At 29.4% G+C, this 21,505-nt stretch overlaps 4 protein-coding genes across 4 annotated transcripts; 2 read left to right on the plus strand and 2 right to left on the minus strand.

The window, feature by feature from the left end:
* The first annotated feature begins 400 nt into the window (after positions 1–400).
* On the plus strand, positions 401–1,578 carry LOC128952734 (SREBP regulating gene protein-like). The gene is made up of 2 exons (XM_054298172.1): positions 401–1,201; positions 1,309–1,578. The coding sequence occupies exons 1-2, from the start codon at positions 647–649 to the stop codon at positions 1,576–1,578; spliced, it is 825 nt and encodes a 274-aa protein (XP_054154147.1). The 5' UTR covers positions 401–646.
* Positions 1,579–2,093: 515 nt separating this feature from the next.
* On the minus strand, positions 2,094–6,655 carry LOC128953035 (guanine nucleotide exchange factor subunit RIC1-like). Its single transcript, XM_054298528.1, has 11 exons — positions 6,315–6,655; positions 6,102–6,191; positions 5,967–6,010; positions 5,468–5,893; positions 5,157–5,363; positions 4,715–5,065; positions 4,454–4,651; positions 3,123–4,375; positions 2,737–3,046; positions 2,246–2,632; positions 2,094–2,168 (listed from the first exon to the last, which is right to left on the minus strand). The coding sequence occupies exons 1-11, from the start codon at positions 6,629–6,631 to the stop codon at positions 2,146–2,148; spliced, it is 3,606 nt and encodes a 1,201-aa protein (XP_054154503.1). The 5' UTR covers positions 6,632–6,655; the 3' UTR covers positions 2,094–2,145.
* A 1,309-nt stretch (positions 6,656–7,964) lies between these two features.
* On the plus strand, positions 7,965–14,537 carry LOC128952816 (active breakpoint cluster region-related protein-like). Its single transcript, XM_054298266.1, has 22 exons — positions 7,965–8,086; positions 8,196–8,526; positions 8,619–8,936; positions 9,020–9,693; positions 9,808–9,927; positions 10,778–11,140; positions 11,225–11,270; positions 11,350–11,522; positions 11,607–11,749; positions 11,841–11,920; positions 12,005–12,096; positions 12,190–12,246; positions 12,354–12,492; positions 12,617–12,690; positions 12,793–12,910; positions 13,012–13,109; positions 13,192–13,353; positions 13,435–13,544; positions 13,608–13,747; positions 13,825–13,959; positions 14,051–14,156; positions 14,224–14,537. Exons 2-22 carry the CDS (start codon positions 8,241–8,243, stop codon positions 14,486–14,488), a joined length of 3,699 nt encoding a protein of 1,232 aa, XP_054154241.1. The 5' UTR covers positions 7,965–8,086; positions 8,196–8,240; the 3' UTR covers positions 14,489–14,537.
* Positions 14,538–15,554: 1,017 nt separating this feature from the next.
* Positions 15,555–16,112, minus strand: LOC128952736 (uncharacterized). The gene is made up of 2 exons (XM_054298174.1): positions 16,048–16,112; positions 15,555–15,966 (listed from the first exon to the last, which is right to left on the minus strand). Exons 1-2 carry the CDS (start codon positions 16,110–16,112, stop codon positions 15,555–15,557), a joined length of 477 nt encoding a protein of 158 aa, XP_054154149.1.
* Between the last annotated feature and the right edge of the window lie 5,393 nt (positions 16,113–21,505).

The raw sequence follows: 21,505 nt of genomic DNA on the forward strand, positions 1-21,505 counted from the left end.
AAAAAAAGTTTAAATAATTGTAATCAAAAAAAAAATAATATTTTATATTTGGTTTTGTTTTCCAATAAAAACAAAAATCTATAAAAATATAAATTTTTAAAATATTCTATATATATGTTAATTGATTAAATAACTATATTTTTGTTTAATAATTTTATTTTAAGTAATTATTTAAATATATTATCATGATAATTTAATTTCTAAGCTAATTTCAATCTAAAATTTGTATAATATATATATATATATATAGGATTCTGGTATTATTTAGTACAGAATAACTACTAAAATCTATTTTGACGTAATTTTTAGGTACAATAATAATGTTATAAAAAAAATAATAACAAAAAAATTATTTACAGTTTTATTCAATTCACTGAACACTTATATAACACATACGGTATATACAGTACTATAAAACAAAATCACAATTAAGTTAATAATAATAACAACAAAATCAAAACAAATAACAATTATCGCAGTTATTATAATCACACACTTGACATCATTATCTAAATAGTATAAATCATTGGATCAATTAAATACACAAAAACTATATGTATGTGTGATATGTTATTAGTGATCAATCGGTGCGCGCGCGACAACAACAGCAACAACACGTGCGCGGGTTTTATCACCGATATTAACGATGTCGTCGTCGTCGGCATCGGCGGCGTCGTTGTTGTCCACAAATAGTTGTTATCAAGTGTTAGCACTGATTGCCAGACTATTACGCAAACGTATAGTATTGGCACTGATATTGACACTATCGCTGACCTATTGTCTCGTATCGTTGTTCGGCCACAACAAGACCGCAGGCCATACGTCGGCGGTTGTCGACGACGACTACGACGGCAACAGTTTGGACACCGACCGCTTGCAACACATTATTCGTCAGTCGCAACATTTGTCGCCAGATATGGTCGCCGCCGGTGGCGATGCCAACGGATCGGCACTCAAATCGGCTGCCGTCGACATGAGTGATATCAACGACGACGGCACCAACGGTGGCGGTGCCAATGGCGGCGGCGGAGGCGGCAATGGTGTCCATGTTGTTAGCCGTGTTTGTCGCAACTCAATTCAAGGCAAAGCCTTGATCTCCGATGAACGCGGATTTGTCTGCCATCGTAAAGATGTTCTCCTTAGCGGCTGTTGTGACGCCAGTAGTGCCACAACTCGGCGCTTCTCATGTGATACCTGTCAGGTATGTCTCGACACTCTGGTCTTAAAGACAAAAAATGTCTTATATTACTAAATAATTATCTAACAAAAAATGATTGTTTTTTCGGGTCTTTACAACAAAAAATCCAGACTAACGGCTGTTGCGCTGTCTATGAGTATTGTATATCGTGTTGTTTGGAGCCGTCAAAGAAACCGTTGTTGACCAAAATGATTAGCCAAAAACGGAGCGACACACTAAACATACTGATGGCCAGCATTACCGATCACTTTGAACTATGTCTGACCCGATGTCGTACCAGTTCGGCATCTGTACAACACGAAAATTCCTATCGGGACCCGAAGGCCAAACATTGTTTCGGCGAAATGCACGATACGGACGGTGGCGGCAAAGATATGTGAAATAAATATATATATATTTTTCAATGTTTTTTTATCTATTTGTATAAAACTTATTTAAATTAATTAATATTAAATAAATAATTTTAATATAATAAATCATTGTTATATATAGCCTTTAAATTAGTGTATAAATTTAATTGATATATTGATACTCTGTATATGCGAATTATAAATTTGTAAAAAAATTATTTATTTATATTTATTAATAATAATTATTAAAAAAAACAACAAAAACGATTTTTTCCTATATTTGTATATTTGTTTGTTTAACATAATGATGATAATGATGGCGCAAATATATATATATTTAGTTATTACCTTAATTATTCTGTATATATATATATGGATGGATGATATTAGTTGCAATTTACAAATGATTTTTCCCCCAATTTTATATATTACTAGAATAAAAAAACCAATTTAACATATATCTATATATACACACATATGTATATACAGTATATAAAATTATACATTTTGATTTATACAAAAATAATAATAATAATAATAATCCAGGTTAATTAAGTTAATCCAGCTCTAAATTTTGAGGTCATCATTGGTAATCATTTATTGATTAGAACGACCAATTACTTGACAAAAAAAACAAAACAAAAATAATTAAATTATAAATTTAAAACTTTTATAAAACATCATCCGAGAGTCATACCATTTTGATCATATAATTTGGTGTCAGCCGTAGTATGAGCTCCGGTATTACCGATACCGGTATTACTACTACTAGTAGTAGTAGTAGTGTTTAATTTGAAATTATATGAAACATCACTAGTATTATTATAATCAGTTAATCTGGTCGTTGTTCCCGGAAAGGCACTGATCTTAATGCTATTCAATCGCGATACTAGTAGTGACGTATTATTGCCTCCACCGACACCACCACCACCAGCGCTACTACCGCTACCAACACCACCGCCAACACTATTGTGATTATCACCATTTATTTGTTTCATATTGTATTGTTGCTGCTGTTGATGTTGTTGTTGTTGATGATGATGTAGTACTTCATCATCAGCATCGGTATCTCCCCTACCAGCGCCTATATAATAAAAGCAATTATTATTATTTTTAGTCAATACAATGCCCATTTAGAGGAACCGTCTATTTTTTCTAATTACCGGTAATTATGTAATCATATTTTACCTGATTTTTGAAGCGACACATGTGTAGCATAACTATCGCCCATCGAATCGGTTGATAGTTGCGATGATAAAAGTGGTCCATTCATCGAACTGGTCGACGTACGGCCGCCGTGTGCTCCGCTTTCCGATTCCGATTGGTCAATGGCACGCAAAAATCTGGCCAAATCTTTGACAACAGTTAGACAACCGGAATTGCGGGCCGCGTCTAACAATAGTGTAGCGTACTGTCGGGATACCGATGTTTTTTCCATATTTTGCAAAACAATTATATAAGAGGCAGCCGTTTCCAACTGTCCCTCAGATAGACATTTCTATTATAGAGAGAGAATAAATCGGTAAATAATTATTACTACTAATACCGGTAATTGTCATTATTTATATTAGTACTTGAAATAAGTCTTTAGGATTGCCAACAATGGAAAACAAATGCGGCCAAAGAGCTAACTCGGTTTTGCGGGCGCAGTGGACTATCGTTTGCAAGAAAACGGGAAACTCTCGGATAAAGTCGACAACTCGGGGCAACAGTGCGTCGGGAATCGGTTGCGAACTTGTAGCTTCTTCTTCGAGTACCTCGTGAAGCAACAGTTCCAGAGAATGTGGAAAATATGGTAAATTTGAACAACTGTTGGCCACTTCCCAAGCGTGTAGACCTAGATTACGGCGCAACAGTTCACGTAGTATATGATGCAAATATACTTGACTGGTACGGGAGATAACGGAAAATGGCAGTGCAATTGGCAGGTGTTTTGAGCCCAAAACTGTATCATTTTCGGCGCCCAACATAACGGCATCGCGGAATAAGATGGCCAACGGATATATATGTGTGGCAATCGGTAGCATAATTCGTTTGGACATAAAACTATGGCTAGTGGTCTGCTGTTCGGGCAGCGGCAACAATGGCAACCAGACGGCCATACCGTGACAACCGCACGATATATATAAGGATTCGGTTAGATGTGGCCGATCTGATTTGCCATTTATGTTTGATAGCCAAACATTTTCCACACCCGACGCTAGTATTGAAACTTTTTTATAAAACATTTTCTGATCTTTTGGCGGCTCACGGCTCATGTTTTGTCTATTATTACTATCAATAATATTATTGTTATCATTATTATTGCTATTATTATAACTATTGCTATTACTACTACTACTAGTACTACTACTACTATTCAGTGTCGATAATTGTTGACTATCGGCATCTCTTTCTAGTAGTAAAAGTCGACCGCAAATATTCATTAGTATCGATAGCTGCTCTTTGGATGATTCTGTTTGTAATTTGGTTAACACTAATAGTGTTACACATTCGGGCGGTACTATTAGATTGTTGACCAAAATTTCAGTTTTATATATTATATGCAGTGATGACATATAGCTATCGTAGTGGTTGACCAGTTCGTATAGATGTATACTACCATCGATGAGATAAGTCAGCAGATTTGTATTCATCAACGACATAACCAGTACTTCGTTGTCCACTTTGATGATACGGGCAAACTGGTTGTCCAGTTTGTGTTTATGATAATAGGTTCTCAGTTCGTAGCGGGCGTCCATCATATTATAACAACTGACCACAATGTGATCCAAACACCACAGAAGTCCACCGCAAACTTCAAAATCTTTTTCTTGAGTTTCATTGCCTGCAAACAAACAAACAAAAAAAATACAGTAAAATAATCGGTAATTATTAAATAAAGACAAAACAACAAATACTATACCAAATAATTTCCATTTTCTCTGCGCCATTGAATAATGAGCTAAACCGGTACGTCCGGCAATAGCAATGTGTTGGTTCATATCATCGATGGCCGCGTATCTGATCGGCCAATTGGTCAGTAGATATCTTTGAGGCATATTTGTTATAATCCACTGGAGATTGCCGACAGCAATCGGTTGTTGTTCACAAAATATTTTACCTAAAAATAAAATAAAAAATTGGTTAAAAATAAAGTCAACCTTAAAAAAAATAGATGAAATACCTGAACAATTAGTCGATGGCATTATATCATCGGCAATATTATTGGCATTATTACCGGTACTATAATTATCAATAAAATCATTGTTGTTGATCGGTGGCGATAGTTTATTATTATTATCTTGATTGACATTAACGGCACCGAAACCAATGAACAGTCGATCTTCAGATATTAGTAAAACAAATTCTTCTCTTATGGATGAACTGGGATTGGATGCAATGATACTCTTAACCATCGGTAGCTTAGATACACCATTTAATAGACAGTCCTCACTATTACTACTACTACCGTTACTACTGTCTGTATTATTATTATTATTATTGACACTTTTAGTGGCTAACCATAGATGATATCCTATTAATATATTATTAAAAAACAATTAAAAAACATATTATAATTAGTTTTATTTTATCGGTAATAATAATAAAAAAATAATTATGATTACCTTCTTTGCCAAAAGTCATTGAACTAACTATAAAATGAGTGGATTTGAATGTATCGGTTGGCGACAAATGCCAGGAAAAACTGCACGACAGCAGAGCGCCGAAGACTGACCACAAAGCGAAGCCTCCTTTTTGCCAGGCAGTGGCCAATACAGTAGAATCGGGTGTCCATTGAATACAAGTCATGGCACCGGCTCGTGAGCTAGCATCTGGGTTGAAGGGGGTGTGGGGTATAATGTGGGACGTGGTAACGGTTATAAATAGCATTCAATGGGATTCAATTATCGGGATTAAGAAAATTATATATAATTACCGGGAAATGTATCGGCAGAGAGTATTAGTCTGTGAGTTACTATAATAGCATTTTGTGTGTCGTCTAAACAACAAACAACACCGTCGGTATTGGCCAGTCCGTAGGCCAGCAATTGGTATTTATGGTTAATCGCACAGCAGCAGGCATTGTCGACGTCGGCAACAAATTGGATCATCGAATTGAACTCAAACTGTGGCGGACTACCGGCCATAACGTCGGGTGTTGTCGGTTCGCTCGGCGACGAATGGTGTAGTGGCATAAATGCTGGCCGACCGCAGCTGAACACTAGGGCAAAGCCGCCGATCATTGACGAGTATTTTATATCAATCACATTGATGTCGTCGGTGGCCGACAATGATTTCGATGTCAGTTTCCAGATAAACGATTGGTCAATAGTTCCGTCCCAATTGACACCACACAGCTCTCCTATTATATATATAAAAAAAATTAGTGATTATCGGGTGTAACAGTAAAAATTGGGTAATCAGTAGTGTATTACCATTTTTCGTGGCCAACACTATCTCTTCTTCAGCCGCCATCAAACTTTGATAATAATAATAATAATTAATTTAAAAAAGCAGTGATTAAAACATTCAAACGATATGTTTGAATCTTAATAAGTTTTCAATTTTACCACATAATGCCCGATGATATGTGTGTCGATGAGGACAGTATGAGTACCAGCGATGGTATTTGTTGGCTCATCAACGATAGCGATGAAAAACTTTAGGAAGAAGTGAATCGATAAGATAACAAAATAAATATGGGATCAGATTATTATCAACAACAACAATAGACATTATCATCGCTACGATGATGACCGATGATGTCCACACCGCACACATACTTGATGGGAGTGCGTAGCAATAGCTGATCCGGCGATTGTTTTTGTCGGACATCGTAATAGAGAAGAAAGTGTTTGTCAGTTTGGACAACAATTAGTGTCGAATCGGGCCGCCAGACAAGCGCCAGATTGGCGCCCAACGAATCGACCGAAGCAGCGTCTCGTCGATGGCCGACAATCTTGACCGACGGTCGATAGTACCAAATGGCCAGTTCATCAGCGGTCAATGTGGCAAACAATGTCCGGTCGGTATTGGCCACTACTTGGTGTACACGGCTGGTGTTGGCCAATGTTTGCGGCCATCCGGACATCAAATACATTGTCGATATTATTATAACCTTTCAATTGGTCTCAAAAAAAATAATTTATTTATTATTAAAATTCACATTAATATTCACAACACTATTGTTATAATAATAATAATTAATTAATTAATTAAATCATATAATCATTGGTTTTGTTTATTTAATATATATTTTTAACTGATTATTATTATTATTATTATTATTATTAGTTATACTCTAATGTAATGTAAACTAATTTTTTTTACGTAATCTTTAAAAAAATTTTTGTGTTTTGTTTATATCATTAATATTATTATTATTATTAAAAAATTATTGAATTAGTGTACACACACTGTACAGTAATATTTGTATTATTAGTGTTATGTTATCAATGAATGGAAATGTCATATAAATTTAATAGTTCACTCAGTATGTACAGAGTGTGTACATTATTATCTGTATTATTAAAAGTTTACTATCGTTTTAAAAAATTAAATAAATAAAATAACTTTTAGTTTATATATTTATCATAAATTTTGTACCATAAACTAGATTTAAATTAACAACAACAACAACTAAAAAATGTGTTGGAAAATTATTATCTAAAAAAATTTGATTAAAATTATTAAATTAATATTATAATTTTATTTAGAAATTTACTATTTTTTATGAAAAAAGTTATTTTTAAATAAAATTAACACACAAACAAAAACATAATAATAAAACCATAAAAACATATATTAAACGCATATATATATATAGAAAAAACACATTTAGGGGCAAAAAAATTATAAATATTTTTTTTATTGCAACAAATTTTCTCATATACTGTATAAATAAATATAAAATATTTTTTTTATTAAAAAAATAATAATAAATATTTTACTATTACCAATGACCATGCCTGTATAAACATCTAATAAAAAAAAAACTACTGTATTATTCAATAGTTTACAACATCTATACCAGTAGTACAGTATAGTACCAGTAGTTGTATGGTTAGACTGTTTATGATATATACTTTATGGGAGTTATATACTGTACTTATGTATTAAAAATAGTTGTCTGTCAACTAATACGGGTTGGGTATCAATAATACTGTATATTATTATTATTATTATTATTAGTTTTAATATTAACACTTATATAACATTATATATTTATATTATGTAAATATCATATATTGTTTTTTGTGTTGACAATCGCTATACTAATTAATTAATATTATTTTCAACTGTATATGGAAACCACAATTGAATGATTAATACTAATAATATTATTATTAGTAAATATATAATAAATTTTTTAATAGACATTACTAATTGAATTGAATTTTTATAATACAATTAAATGATTGATTGATATATGATTAGTGGTGTTTGTAATGTAATATCAATGGTGTTGTTATATAATAGTTATATTAATATTAATATATCAGTGAATAAAGTAATGCAGTGTTTGTTTTGATATCATATTTTGAATGACATTAATGTAAGTATTATTGTTAACAGTATATCAAAGTATTTATGATATGTGTGTCAACAATGGATATATTATTTAATGATAATATCATATCATTTTAATTTCTGTATCTGATTAGTGGTGATCTAAGAAGTTAGAAGTAGTAGTAGTAGTGGTGATTGAAATGAGTAGTATCGGCGATGTCGATGAAGCCGATGGTTGCGGCGGCGGTGGTGGCGACGACTGTCAATCAGTCGGTAGTAATGTATTTCGCGATTTTTCCGATGCCTGGTCACAACGTTTCGGCCAGACGTGTCAGTTACCCGAAGAATGGGAACAAGATGTTAAGGCCAATCTGGATAAACATCAGCATCGAGTGGATCAGCTGAGGAAAGAGCTTGAAAAAGAAGAGTTTTATGTACAATATCTGCAACAACTGCTTGAAGATGTCGACAAACACAAGTTATTTGGTATGAGATATCATTCATTGAGATCATCTAAATTTGTTGTCATAGTTGTTGGACACTAACTCTTTGTTGTTGTTTCTGATGTTTATTTATAGCCAATACATTCGGTAATAACGAGTTGTTGGATATCAACGATGATAATAGTAAGTCGGAGACGACAACGACCACAACGTCGACACCAGTTGACGATGTATTGGTTAACAGCAATAGTGGCGATAACAATGGTGTGACCAAAGACGACCAATATGTTACTGTTATTACTGTTAGCAGCTATGGCCAAATACAGAGATCTGATCTGAACAGCAGCAACAACAACAACAACAATAGGAAGCCGTTAATTGATAATCCATTATATCAGTCATCGCCGTTGTTGACCGATAGACATAATATTACCTCAAATGATGGCAATGAATGTATGTATTGCTAGTGTTGTTTAATTCGGTATATTTTTTGTTTTGTTTTTCACGACAAACTCTTCAATTATTTTTTTGGATAGTATTATTGGCTAACAAAAAGAAAAGACCGCCGACACCACCGCGTAAACCGAAAGTTGCCAAAAGTGATTCAATAAATGCCAGAAAATTTGATGACAATAATCTTCTTCACAAACATTCGTCGTCGTCGGCGAAACATAAGAAGAACAATACCAACAATAGTAGCAATAATGACGATAACGATGATAAGGACACCACAAGTATCAGCGACAACAGTATCCTATATACTGATGAACCAAATATCTACGATACAGTAGCTCCCGATGAACCCACCACCACTGTCCACAGTGAACAATCATCATCAAACGATACGGCAGATAATTTATCCAATAGTTACGCCAATTATGTTAATATTGATTACTTTTTGCGCAAAGAAGAGACATCATCGCGTGGCGATGATAGCGACGATAATGAAACACATATATCGCAATCGTTGTCCAGCGATCACGACATGGATGACAATGTTGTTGGTGTTGGTGGTAATAATCGTTTGCGTGATTCGCATCTGATCGACACAAGCGGTGATACATACGATATGCAATCGATGTCATCGTTGGACAAAAACAAAGAATCAGAACTTCAAGCCCCTACTTATGACGAAGTATTTGAGGGCGATATCATCGCTGATAGTGGCGATAAAAAAGTCTTATCATTAGATCATCTCAGCGACAATCAGGTATACAGTGTATTGAAATTATTAAAAATAAATATTTTATTTTTTATTATTAGAATAAATGAATTATTTATTTAATTTTTTTAATTATAATTTTTGTTGTTTGATTTATTCAAGAAAAATACGATTAAATCGACTGATGGTGACAATAAAAATATGACCATGTACCATTGTATTATAAATAACATTATTGAAAGCGAAACCATTTATGTTGATTGTCTCAGCACACTGATCCAGGTAATTAGCATTTTTTTTGTTAAAAAATTATTATAAATTAAAATTTTTTAGTTTATTTTATCATTATATTAGAAATTATTTTTAATTGCCTTAAATTAATCGTATAATATATTTAAGTTAATGTAAATTTTTACAAACTATATTATTGATATTAATTATTAATAAGCTCTGAAAAAAATTAAGTTAATTAAAATTAATCAAAAATTAATTAATTAAAAAAAGCCATATATATAAATAATTTAAAATAGTTTAAAATGTATAATTTAATTAATTAATTAAAAAATATTACATCTATAATTTAAGTTATCATTGTAAAAATATTGTCAATAATTTAATATAAATAGTTTTATTTTATAAAAAAAAATAAATAAATAAAATAATACTAACATTTATTATATAAGAAAACTGGCTTTTTAAAATGAGGAAATTTTAACACAATAATTCAGACAAATAGTTGCTAAAAATATTTTAATTAAGTATATAAAAGTTATTTATAATTTTAAAAAAAATAATAATAAAATTTACAAAATTGTTAGTATTATTATTATACTGTATATAATTAAAGCTAAACTGTATAATACAAATAATATACTGTATTTGCACATATAATTTAAAAACAGTAAAATAAATAAATTTAAATAAAAGAAAAAAATTACCGGTCATTAAGTTTTAATTGAATCTCTAATTATTAGTAAACATTTAATAATTTAACATTTTATAAACATTTTATAAAAAAAAAATAATTACCGGTACTATTGTCTATATTTAGGCCACAATTTTATAATACATTTATTTTTGTAATTAAAAAATATGCTTTAATTTTAATTTAATTTTTTTTGTTGGTATAAAGTATATGAAAGCAATGAAGTCAACACTGGGAACAACTCATCCATTATTGACCAGCGAAGACTTGACGACCATTTTCTATAAGATACCCGAATTGCATACAATTCATAACCATTTTCTCGAAGGACTCAAAAAAGTGATGTCAAAAATCGGTGTCAACACCAATGGCTGTCACCCGAACCCGACCGGAGCCGCCGTCGGTTCTAACGGCCAGAAGACGACGATGACAGCCAATGTCGGAGAATTGTTCAAAGTTTTGGCCAGTCGTTTGGGTGCTTACAGTGCTTTCCTCAAGAATTACTCCAAAGCCATCGAAACCATTCATAATTGTAGCGCAACTAACAATCAATTTAGTGAAATCACAAGAGTATGTCAACCAAACCATTACATTATCAGCTATTGGTGTTGTTATTATTAAATGTTTTTTTTTGTTTAATTTTATTTATTATAGTCAATCAAAATTATGGCTATGAAAGGCCAGTCGATTAGTCTGGAAGGTATTGTTGATGATATTAATAATAATAACTTTAAAATAGTTATTTAATTTGATTTTTATTTACTGATAACTCATTAAAGAACTACTTCATAAACCTGTGGCCAGAGTCCAGAAGAATGCACTGGTTTTACACGATTTGCTCAAATATAGTGACCATCAGATCGATGAATACAGAGCACTGAAGAGTGCCTTAAAGATGACTCAATGTTTTCTAAACGATCTGAACATAGCGGCCACCGAACAGATGTTTCCCGTAAGTATAGTTCATTTATGGATAAAGACTATTGGATTTGTTGGATGTGTTTCATTAATTGGTGTGATTAACCATATTATTTAGGTTCAGGACAAAACACAGAGACGATTAGTCAAAGAAAGTTTTATTGTTGAGAGCACTGGTGGTAGTGATGATAGACGAAAGTTAAGACATCTATTCTTGTTTAACGATGTTATCGTTTGCGCCAAATATAAGCCATCGACTAAGTAATTATAATCTATTTAATTGGATTTAATAATTATATTTTTATATATATGTTATTAAAAACAATTGTTTTGTTTGTGTGTTTGTTTTTAGACAAAAGTTTACATTTGAATTGAAATATTATAATGTGCTAAACGAGATCACAATTTTAGATAATGATAATCAAACTAATGGTATGTTTTTTAATGTCTTTTTTATGTCTATTGTTTGTTATCTATAATTGATTTTTATTGTTTGTTTTTTTTTGTTTTGTTTAGTCGATAACAAAGAGATTAGCAATAATTTACTTAATATTAAGTCACGAGTAATCACAACACGTCATCAGATAGCGCGTGAAGAAGAGAAAGAGGTTTGATTAGTGGTTATTAAATCRTATATTTGTTTTAAAAAGTTTTATCTATAAAATAGTTAATAATAATACATTTTTTTTGTTATCCATTAGAAAGGAAAAGTTAATACAAAATTGTTGGAAAAATTAAAGAAAAAGAGATCAGATTTGGTAAACATTTTTGTTTTATTTGATTGATTCACATTTGTTTWGTAATTAATTAATTAATTTACTTAACATTTGAATATATTACTGATTGACTGATGGACTGGCAATAGGAGGCACATCTGGTCTTATATATACCGCAACAAAAGTTTTCGATTAGTCATAAAAGTGGAAAAATCTATACATTTTATTTGTCATCTGATTTTGAAAGAAGTCAATGGAGCGAATCCATCAAAGTTTTACAACAATCTGGTAATTGAATTTTTTCAGTAGATTTTGTTGTTGTTGTTGTTAATTGTTATATAAAATCAATTTATTTTATCTAACGATTAGTAATAATTAATATATTGTTTGTTTTTTGTTTGTAAATTATTAGCTCAAATCACTAAAAACATTGTCGAGTCAATCAATTTTCATGAACTACAAGCATGGGTTGAAACCTGTCGTAAGGTAGGCATTAAATTTTAATAAAAAACACTATTAACGTTAATAACGGTAATTAATTTGTTATATATTTTTGTATAATTAATTATCCGATAATTTTTATGACAGAACCTGAGCGCCAACTCTTTGGGCTCATTTCTGTTACGATCGCCAAAAGACGATGACTTATTGTTTGGCGACTTATACTTAACTGTTAAACATCTGAAAGGATTGAGTAGAGAAGCCGGTAATATATTATTATTATTATTAACTCATGAGTTAATCATTTATTATAATTATTAATTACCATTTTTGGGTTTCGATATTTGTTTTTTTTTGTGGACACAGATATATTTTTTGTACTTGAATTGGACACTTATGGCCATTATCTGCAACGAGGTGTTACTCAAGTATGCCGACAAACAATTGAACCACACTTTGATCAGGTATTTGTCAGAATCGCTAATTTTTGATTAATTGTCGACTCGTTTGTCTCAATAATGTGTTTTTGTTTTGTTTTACACTCAGGAGTTTATCATGGATTTGGACGGTTCCCAAACGTTGCGTATACTTTGTTACGAAGAGATTAATGGTCAACAAAAACCATTTTTCAGAGGCAAAGCTGGTCTCGAATTGAGCCAAACGTGGCTCTCAAGCAAACAAACCGAACAAATGGTTCCAATTTTAGACGTATGTCTTAAAACCGTGTTTTTTATATGTAGTTAAGGATCTGATAATAATGTATTGATTTTCATACTATTATTATTATAGTGTGTATTAACTATATCTGCGAGATATGTCTCGTCGGAGTCGCAATTGAGTCGATTACCGGTAACTAAAACATGCGGTGCCTTTGGATTAGCCGTGGCTCAGGTGTGCCGGTAAGTACTCATTGGATTTGTTTGTTTTGACACAATTTAATGATTTAATTTTTTTAAAAACAGAAAAGAGAAGACAAGTATTCCTTATTTGATAAGCAGTTGTATTCGTGAAGTCGAGCGAAGAGGTATGAAAGAGGTCGGCATATATCGAGTGTCCGGCCTGTCATCAGATATACAAAAACTGCGTAAAGCTTTCGAAACAAGTGAGTGATAGTTGTATTTAAGATTTTTTATATATAATATTTATAATTTGTTATTTATATATTTATTTATTTAATAGACGCTTACGAAGCGGATCTATTGATCAAAGATATTGACATCAATGCCGTTACTGGTATTTTAAAGCTATACTTACGTGAACTGCCGGAATCACTCTTCACTAATGCCTTATACAAGGATTTTATTGATGCCTTCAGTTAGTAGTCATTAGTTATTATTTATTTTTTTATGAAATTATCTCATATTTTAATGAATGAATGAATGAATGAATGAAATTATTTCAATAGATATGGCAAATGTATCGGAAAAGAGTAAACGTTTGCATTCATTGTTTGTATTGTTGGCACAACCGAACCAAACCATTATCAACCATCTTATTGAACATCTCTATAAGTAATTAAAATTATTATTATTATTATTGATTATAATGTTTATAATGATAATAATATTGTCCACACAGAGTGAACCAGTTTGAAGAACACAATAAAATGTCTTTACATAACTTGGCCACTGTTTTTGGGCCGACATTAATCAGACCACCCGGTGCTGGCAGTAGTAGTAGTAGTACAAGTGGTGGCACAAGTATGGCCGCTGCCGCCGCCACGTCGGCAAATGTAGACTCGTTTACTGCCGGCACTATCGATGTTATGGCACAGGCAGGCATTCTATACTATTTCCTAAAAAAACGGACCACTAATAGTATATCACATGAGACTCATCTATAAACACATATACACATCAATAGACACTAAATCATTTACAAAACTACTAATATAACACAATGATTACAATTTTTTTTTGGTTATTTTTATTATAATTTTTACTTATTTATATAATTGCTTGCGTTATATTGTAAATTATATTTTAAATGTTTTTTTGTTTGTTTTATTTATTTATAATACGATAATATAAAAAAATCACTGCTCTTTATATAATCAATCCTTTTTTATATGTATAAAATTGATGGCTGATCGATGATATAATATAAATATAGATATATATATATATATATATATATATATATATACAGTATATATTTATATTTATTTAATTAGGTAATTAATTAGATAATTATATATTTATAAATATATAAATTTAATTTAAACAATTGCTAAAAAAAATTAAGCTAAAATCAAATCTATATAAATAAATTGTAAGATATATTTATTACATTATAAAAGTTATATACAATCAATCAATCAATCGATCGATCAACAAATACTAATGTATTAAGCTATTAAAAAAACAAAATAATTGATAATTTTTTTAATGAATATTTATTATGATGATAAAATATTTATATAATTTTTACATAATTTATATATATATTTTTAGTGTATTTTTTGTGCGTAAATTACAATTTGCTGGTCATTTCACTTACCATTTATTGAAACAATTTATTCATATATATCAATATATATATATATATATAATGTAACACAAAGTGAAATATTTAAAATCTGGTCATGACGTATATAATAATTAATATTATTATTATATTTATATATATTTTTTTGTATATTTATATTTTTAAAAAAAACATTTTTTATAGTATAATGAATAAAATGAAAATTAATTAAATTAAATGTTTATTAATTATATTTTGCTGTTGATTTGCTATAGTATTTGATGTGTTTGGAAATATTACTATTTTTAATAATTTATTATTTACACTAAATATACAATTTTTAAAAAATATTTATAATTAATAAATATTTGAATTAGACATCAAAAAAAATTTAGGCATACATTGAAATATACAGTATATAAGCAAAAAAATAATAATAACATTTAGTTAGATCGCACAGTAAGCTCCTCATTATCTTTACTGTCATTACGATTGGCCGATGATTTTTCTAATGGTTTAATGACCGATACTTGTGGTGTCTGGACTGGTGTTGGACTCTGAGATTTTAATGGCTGATACATTGGTTGTGGTGACTGTGGGACAGCGACAGCAGCGGTAGTAGTAGTAATCGTATTCACGGGTTGGGGTGCAGTGTATATGTGAATCACTTTTGGTTTTCGTGTTGAGCGCTCGGGTCGGGCAATGTTATGTATTGTCCGCATAAACAGCCAAACGATAATTATACAGCCGCCACACTGAATGACCAGTGATAGTATACTACCGATGAATAGTATTGCTATGATACTGGCGCTTAATGGTGGATCAGTTGTTGTTGTGTCAGTCATAACACCATAGCTATGGATAAAATAGTTTTTTTTAAATTTCTATATTTCTTGATATAAAGTATATGTTAGATATATCAATATATATATATACCTTAACGATAGGAATACTATGAAAATAGTTAACAAATTTATCTTAAATTGTGTCCAACCGATCATTTTTTTGATATATGTTAGTCACTATAAGTCATATTATTATTATTAATTTATTCAACAATTTATTAGTGCGACAAAACTAAATGATTAATAAATTTTAAAAATTTTAAACAATTAACTGTCTTATCAGTGATATCGCGCGATTCAAATATCAAATGTCAAACAAACAAACAAAAATCAATTGAATATGAATTCATTGAAAAAAAAACAAAATTTAAATTCAAAAACATATTATATTAGAAAAAATTCAGTTAAGAAATTAAATATAATTGAAATCAATCAACAAAAAAAGTCTTGAAACTAATTGTCAATTATTTTTTTTGGTGGTAAACACAAAACACAAGACATTCACACACATAGTCACTGTTTTCTGTTGTCTTCAAATTGTCATTCACTTGAATCGCTTGTATTATTGGCCAAAGAAGAACAAAAAATGGGACCCAAAGCCGGCAAAACTTCATCCACAGCGTCTAAACGATCGATGGGCGGCGGCGGTGGCGGTTTAGGCGGTGGATACGTTGTCCCGTTTATTGTTGGCTTAGCTATCGGCGCAACCATTGCATTGGTGGCCATCAAATGCCACAAGAATCACTTGTCGTCGTTTCCATCGTTGCCGACATACGGTAGAACGCAATCATTCAGCGGCGGAACCACTCGGCACCCGTTCGCGGGTTAGTAACCAACAAAAAAAAGAGTCCACAAAAAAGCATCGGTAGTTGTAGTCGTCGTTGTCGTCTATGATATGACCGACCGATCACTACATATACAAAAAAGTTTTCTCTTTTACTCTTCAAAAATCTTCAAAGTATTTCTCTCTCTTTTATTAGACTCAAAATAAAAATCTTTTGTAAATTGTATTCAAATTAGTTTTCTCATTAGTTATGTCAATAAATATTGAATAAAATAAACAAATGTTTATTTATTGATTTTGTTGCTAATTTTTTAAAATATATGTTTAAAAAAAGACAATAATTATTGAAAAATATATTAATACAGTATAATGTAGTTATTGTATTAAATAGAAATAGTAAATAGTGTTTTAAAATAGTTTAGTAATTATTAATTAGTAACACAAATAGATTGATTATAAATATACAACAAATAATATGAATTAAAAAAAAATTTAAGTTTAAAAATATATTTGAATAGGAAATAGATTTAAATAAAATAAAATAAAAGTAAATTACAAAATATACTTCAATGATAGCCAATTAAAATAATAATAATACAAATACATTATAATAGTATTATTTTATATTTCATTTGATTTAGTAATAAATATTTGTCTAAATATATCGTCATCACTTAATTGTGCAATTATTGATTGTTGAAATAATTGTTTATCCACTATATTAATATAATTAAGTTGATCCAGGACAATTTGTGTACACGTGGGTCTAGCAGTGTATTGTAATTGTTTCATTTGTTGGATCAGATTAAACACATTTTCCATATAATATCCAACACTACTATTATTGTAAATTTTAATGCTTGAACTATTAGATAGAAAAAATAGTAAAATTTAAAACTATAAATTGAAATAATTATTTTTTAAAAAAACTTACCCATCAATAGTAATATCATTTAAATCAAAAATATCCATTAAAATGATTGCTAGACTATAGACATCACATTTTTCGTTATATTTTTGTGTACAGTTGTTGGGATCGGTATTAATCTCTGGCGCTCTATATTTAAGTGTTCCTACATTTGGTGTATGACTTATTGAATGAGTATCCGTACGGATGTGATCAGTGGACAAACCAAAGTCACCTAATTTTATAAACCGATTATCGATTGGCTTATCATTGATGAGTATATTTGCGGGTTTGAGGTCGCGATGAATGACCGGCGGATCTCTTGTATGCAAATATTCAACGCATTCACACAACTCTAGCATTATATGACTTGTAATGTAATACTCGATACAATCCATCGGTTCATTGGATTGTCTTTGAAATGTTTTTGCCTTCAGTTTAATGAAATCTTTAAGACTTTGTGAACATAACTCCATTTGAATGAATAGATTGTTGAACTCAAACCACGCGTCCAAACAGTTGACCACAAATTGTGACCGAAGTTTCATTAATTGCTTTACTTCTTTGAAAACATTTAATTTGTGATTTTCATCTATAAATTAAAATAATAATTAAAAGTATATTATATTTTAGTTATTTTTTAAATTTCATTATACCGTTTAATATGATATCTTTTATGGCAAACAATTCGTTAGTGTCTTTGTCTTCAACTTTATATACTTTTCCATAACTTCCAGAACCCAACAGTTTTAATGTTTTAAAACAATTATATAAATTGTTTGGTTTTTCATTAATTTCTTTATAATTCTTGACATATAAATCCAAATCAATTGTTTGATAAGTTTTATTGCATTCGACGGCAAATAACTCATCAAATGATTTGTGATATAATTTTCGTAATTTAATGTTTGGCTCATAAATTAATTCATAATATTTGTCAGATTTTTTTATATAATTACCGATCATATCATTGATTGAATTAATATTATTAATTTTTGTTGGATTATTAAATACAGTTTCATCTATTTTTCCGCATTGATACACATTTCCATCGTTTGTAAGAAAATATGTAATAAACACTTCAATATTGAATGAAATACTTTTTATATTATTTAAATTATTAATCAGTTTTGGTTTTATGTATTGATTACTATTTTTATGTCCCAATTGATTGTCTCTATTGTTACCCCAACTGTATACGAGTTCATCACTTGTTATGGCAAATGAACAGTCATTGTAACAATAAATTGATTTAATGACAGTATTTGTGGGAAATATAATATGAGTCGGTCTTTCAATATATTTAATTTGTTGTCCGCAACCGCACTGACCGTCATTGTTATGACCCCAACCATAGACAGTGCCATCACTGCTGAGGGCTAGTGAATGATGATAACCACTGGTGATATCAATAATACATTTATCGCTGAGTAATGTAATGATTACTGGTTTGCTGTACTCATCACTGGTATGTCTACCCAATTGATTAAATCTATTCCAACCCCAGCTATATATTTGTTGATCACTTGTTATACAAAATGCAAACATAAATCCGACACTGAATTTGTTAACATTTTTATAACACAATTCTGGTATAACTTGTGGTTCATTGACATCATTGTTGTGACCCAAACCAAGATTACCCCTCCAGTTATTACCCAATGTATAGACGCGATCATCAATTGTCACAAACCATATACTATCGTAATTACAATGAAATCTTTTGATTTTATATTTCAATTCTTGTGATATTTTATTACATAATTCAATATTATTTAACAATTCTATTGAAGACATCTTTTTAAAAGAAATTACATTAAAATTTTTATAAAAGTAACTAAACTTTCGATTATTTTTAGATTAATTATTTAGTTATTTTTAAAATATTATATATTTTATTTTTTTGATAGACATAATATTTCTATGGTAATTATCTATAATATAAATTATAGTCATAAATAGTGTAACAAATGATGTAAACAAATAGTGTTATAAAATTGTTTATTATAATTATTATAATGTTTAAGGCTAAACGCGACTCGAAATTTTAAATATAAAGTAACTAAAGTTAATTCTGTCGTAATAAAATATATAAACTTTACGTTATTACTGTAAAGCTACTAATAATGATAAAAATGTTATTTTTTAAATTAAATTTTGCTAAAAAATAATAACGACAAAAAATCAACAAAATTTTAAAATTTAAATACAATTCACAATAGAATATCTACTAAAATAAATCACAGAATATTTTTCAAATAACAGCCAATAAATTAATAATAATATAAATATGAAAAGTAAAACAAAACAAAATAAATCATTTCTTCTAAGATATCTGTGATCTAAAATTCCGACTAATAATATGATTGACCGATCATTACATATACAAAAAGTTTTGCTTTTTTACTCTTTAAAAAAGTTTTTTTTTAAATTATTAGATTCAAAAATATTTTACAAATTGTATTGAAATTAGTTTTCGTTTAGTTTTCAAATATCAATAAATATTAATTGAGAGACAAAAATAGTAATAAAAAGTGCTTTTTATTTTAAATTTTATTTTTTGCATATTTAATAAAAAAAGACAATTGCAAAAAAACGTAATATAATTATAATACAGTATTAAATATAAATATAGATAGACTTCGAAATAGTTGAGTAATTAGTAATAGTAATACAAATAAATTAATAAAAAAAATAAAACAAATTCTATAAAATCAATAAAATTAAAATATATTTGAATAGAAAATTGACTTAAAATATATTAAATTAAATCGCAGAATATTCTTCAATGAAAGTCAACTCAAATAAATAATAATAAATATACTGTAAAACAAAAATCATTTCGTCTGTGTTCCGGATGTCATGACTGAGGTCCGAAATGACCAGAAATACCACCTTTTGATGGAGTTTTTGATACAGTTTTTGAAATCGTTTGTTTCGATTGATCGCCAGTTTTCGATGAACTACTCATTGTCTTCTTTTTTGATTTTTTTGATTTCTTCGATTGGGAAGACTTGATGTCAGACTGTTTGGATAACGACACCGATGAACCTAAACAATTGGATAAAGACAACGACACCAGAAAACAATTATTATTAATTGAGTCAAACAATTAGATCCATTAGGTCTCTCTCTCTCCCTTCCCCTCCCACCACCACCTAAACCCGAATCGGACATAAATGTGATGACTCTACTCATTGACTGATAGGGAATGGCTAGCCAGGCCAATATTGGCCTAAAATTGGCGGCAAATATAAATCTCTTTTTTATAAGAGTATAAAAAAATCTATTCTAAATTGTATTCAAATTAGTTTTTTAATTAGTTGTATCAATAAATATTGAATAAAATAAAAAAGGTTTATTTATTATTTTGTTGCTAATTTTTTACATATATTTTTTTAAATAACTATGATAATTATTGAAAAATATATCAATATACTGTAGTTAAAGAATTACATAGAAATAGTAAATAGTGTTACAAATAGATTGGTTATAAATATATAATGTATATTTTTCTAATAAAAAATACAATCTTTTAAATAATACTATTATATATACAAATATGCAAATAATAGACAATATTATATAATGTTAATAATATTAAACTATTTTTCTAACATTTTATCGATTTTCGAAAAATATATTTGTCTAAAAATATTATTTGTTTCATTTGTTTCAATTGTTTTAAATTGATTTATCAATTTTGTGTCAATTAAATCGTAATTAACATATTGTAAATTATCCTTGATAATTTCAGTACACTATGGTCTATCATAATATCTTGATTGTAACATTGATGATATTAATTTGGAAATGTTTTTAATATAAACATTTAAATTTTGTTGACAATACGAGTCT

Source organism: Oppia nitens, unplaced genomic scaffold (genome assembly GCF_028296485.1).
Source record: "Oppia nitens isolate AA-2021 unplaced genomic scaffold, nextdenovo-longstitch-racon4-pilon3 scaffold1_pilon_pilon_pilon, whole genome shotgun sequence".
Lineage (NCBI taxonomy): Eukaryota > Metazoa > Arthropoda > Arachnida > Sarcoptiformes > Oppiidae > Oppia > Oppia nitens.

Bases quoted from the DNA above. Each gene is read 5' to 3' on its own strand.
- LOC128952734 (XM_054298172.1), top strand. From the start codon at position 647: ATGTCGTCGTCGTCGGCATCGGCGGCGTCGTTGTTGTCCACAAATAGT. The intron at 1,202-1,308 runs GTATGTCTCGAC...CAAAAAATCCAG, and splicing joins TCTCATGTGATACCTGTCAG to ACTAACGGCTGTTGCGCTGT.
- LOC128953035 (XM_054298528.1), bottom strand. From the start codon at position 6,631: ATGTATTTGATGTCCGGATGGCCGCAAACATTGGCCAACACCAGCCGT. The intron at 5,894-5,966 runs GTAATACACTAC...TATATATAATAG, and splicing joins AGTGTTGGCCACGAAAAATG to GAGAGCTGTGTGGTGTCAAT. The intron at 3,047-3,122 runs GTACTAATATAA...TCTCTATAATAG, and splicing joins ATCCTAAAGACTTATTTCAA to AAATGTCTATCTGAGGGACA.
- LOC128952816 (XM_054298266.1), top strand. From the start codon at position 8,241: ATGAGTAGTATCGGCGATGTCGATGAAGCCGATGGTTGCGGCGGCGGT. The intron at 9,928-10,777 runs GTAATTAGCATT...GTTGGTATAAAG, and splicing joins GTCTCAGCACACTGATCCAG to TATATGAAAGCAATGAAGTC. The intron at 12,247-12,353 runs GTAAACATTTTT...GACTGGCAATAG, and splicing joins AGAAAAAGAGATCAGATTTG to GAGGCACATCTGGTCTTATA.
- LOC128952736 (XM_054298174.1), bottom strand. From the start codon at position 16,112: ATGATCGGTTGGACACAATTTAAGATAAATTTGTTAACTATTTTCATA. The intron at 15,967-16,047 runs GTATATATATAT...TTTTATCCATAG, and splicing joins ATAGTATTCCTATCGTTAAG to CTATGGTGTTATGACTGACA.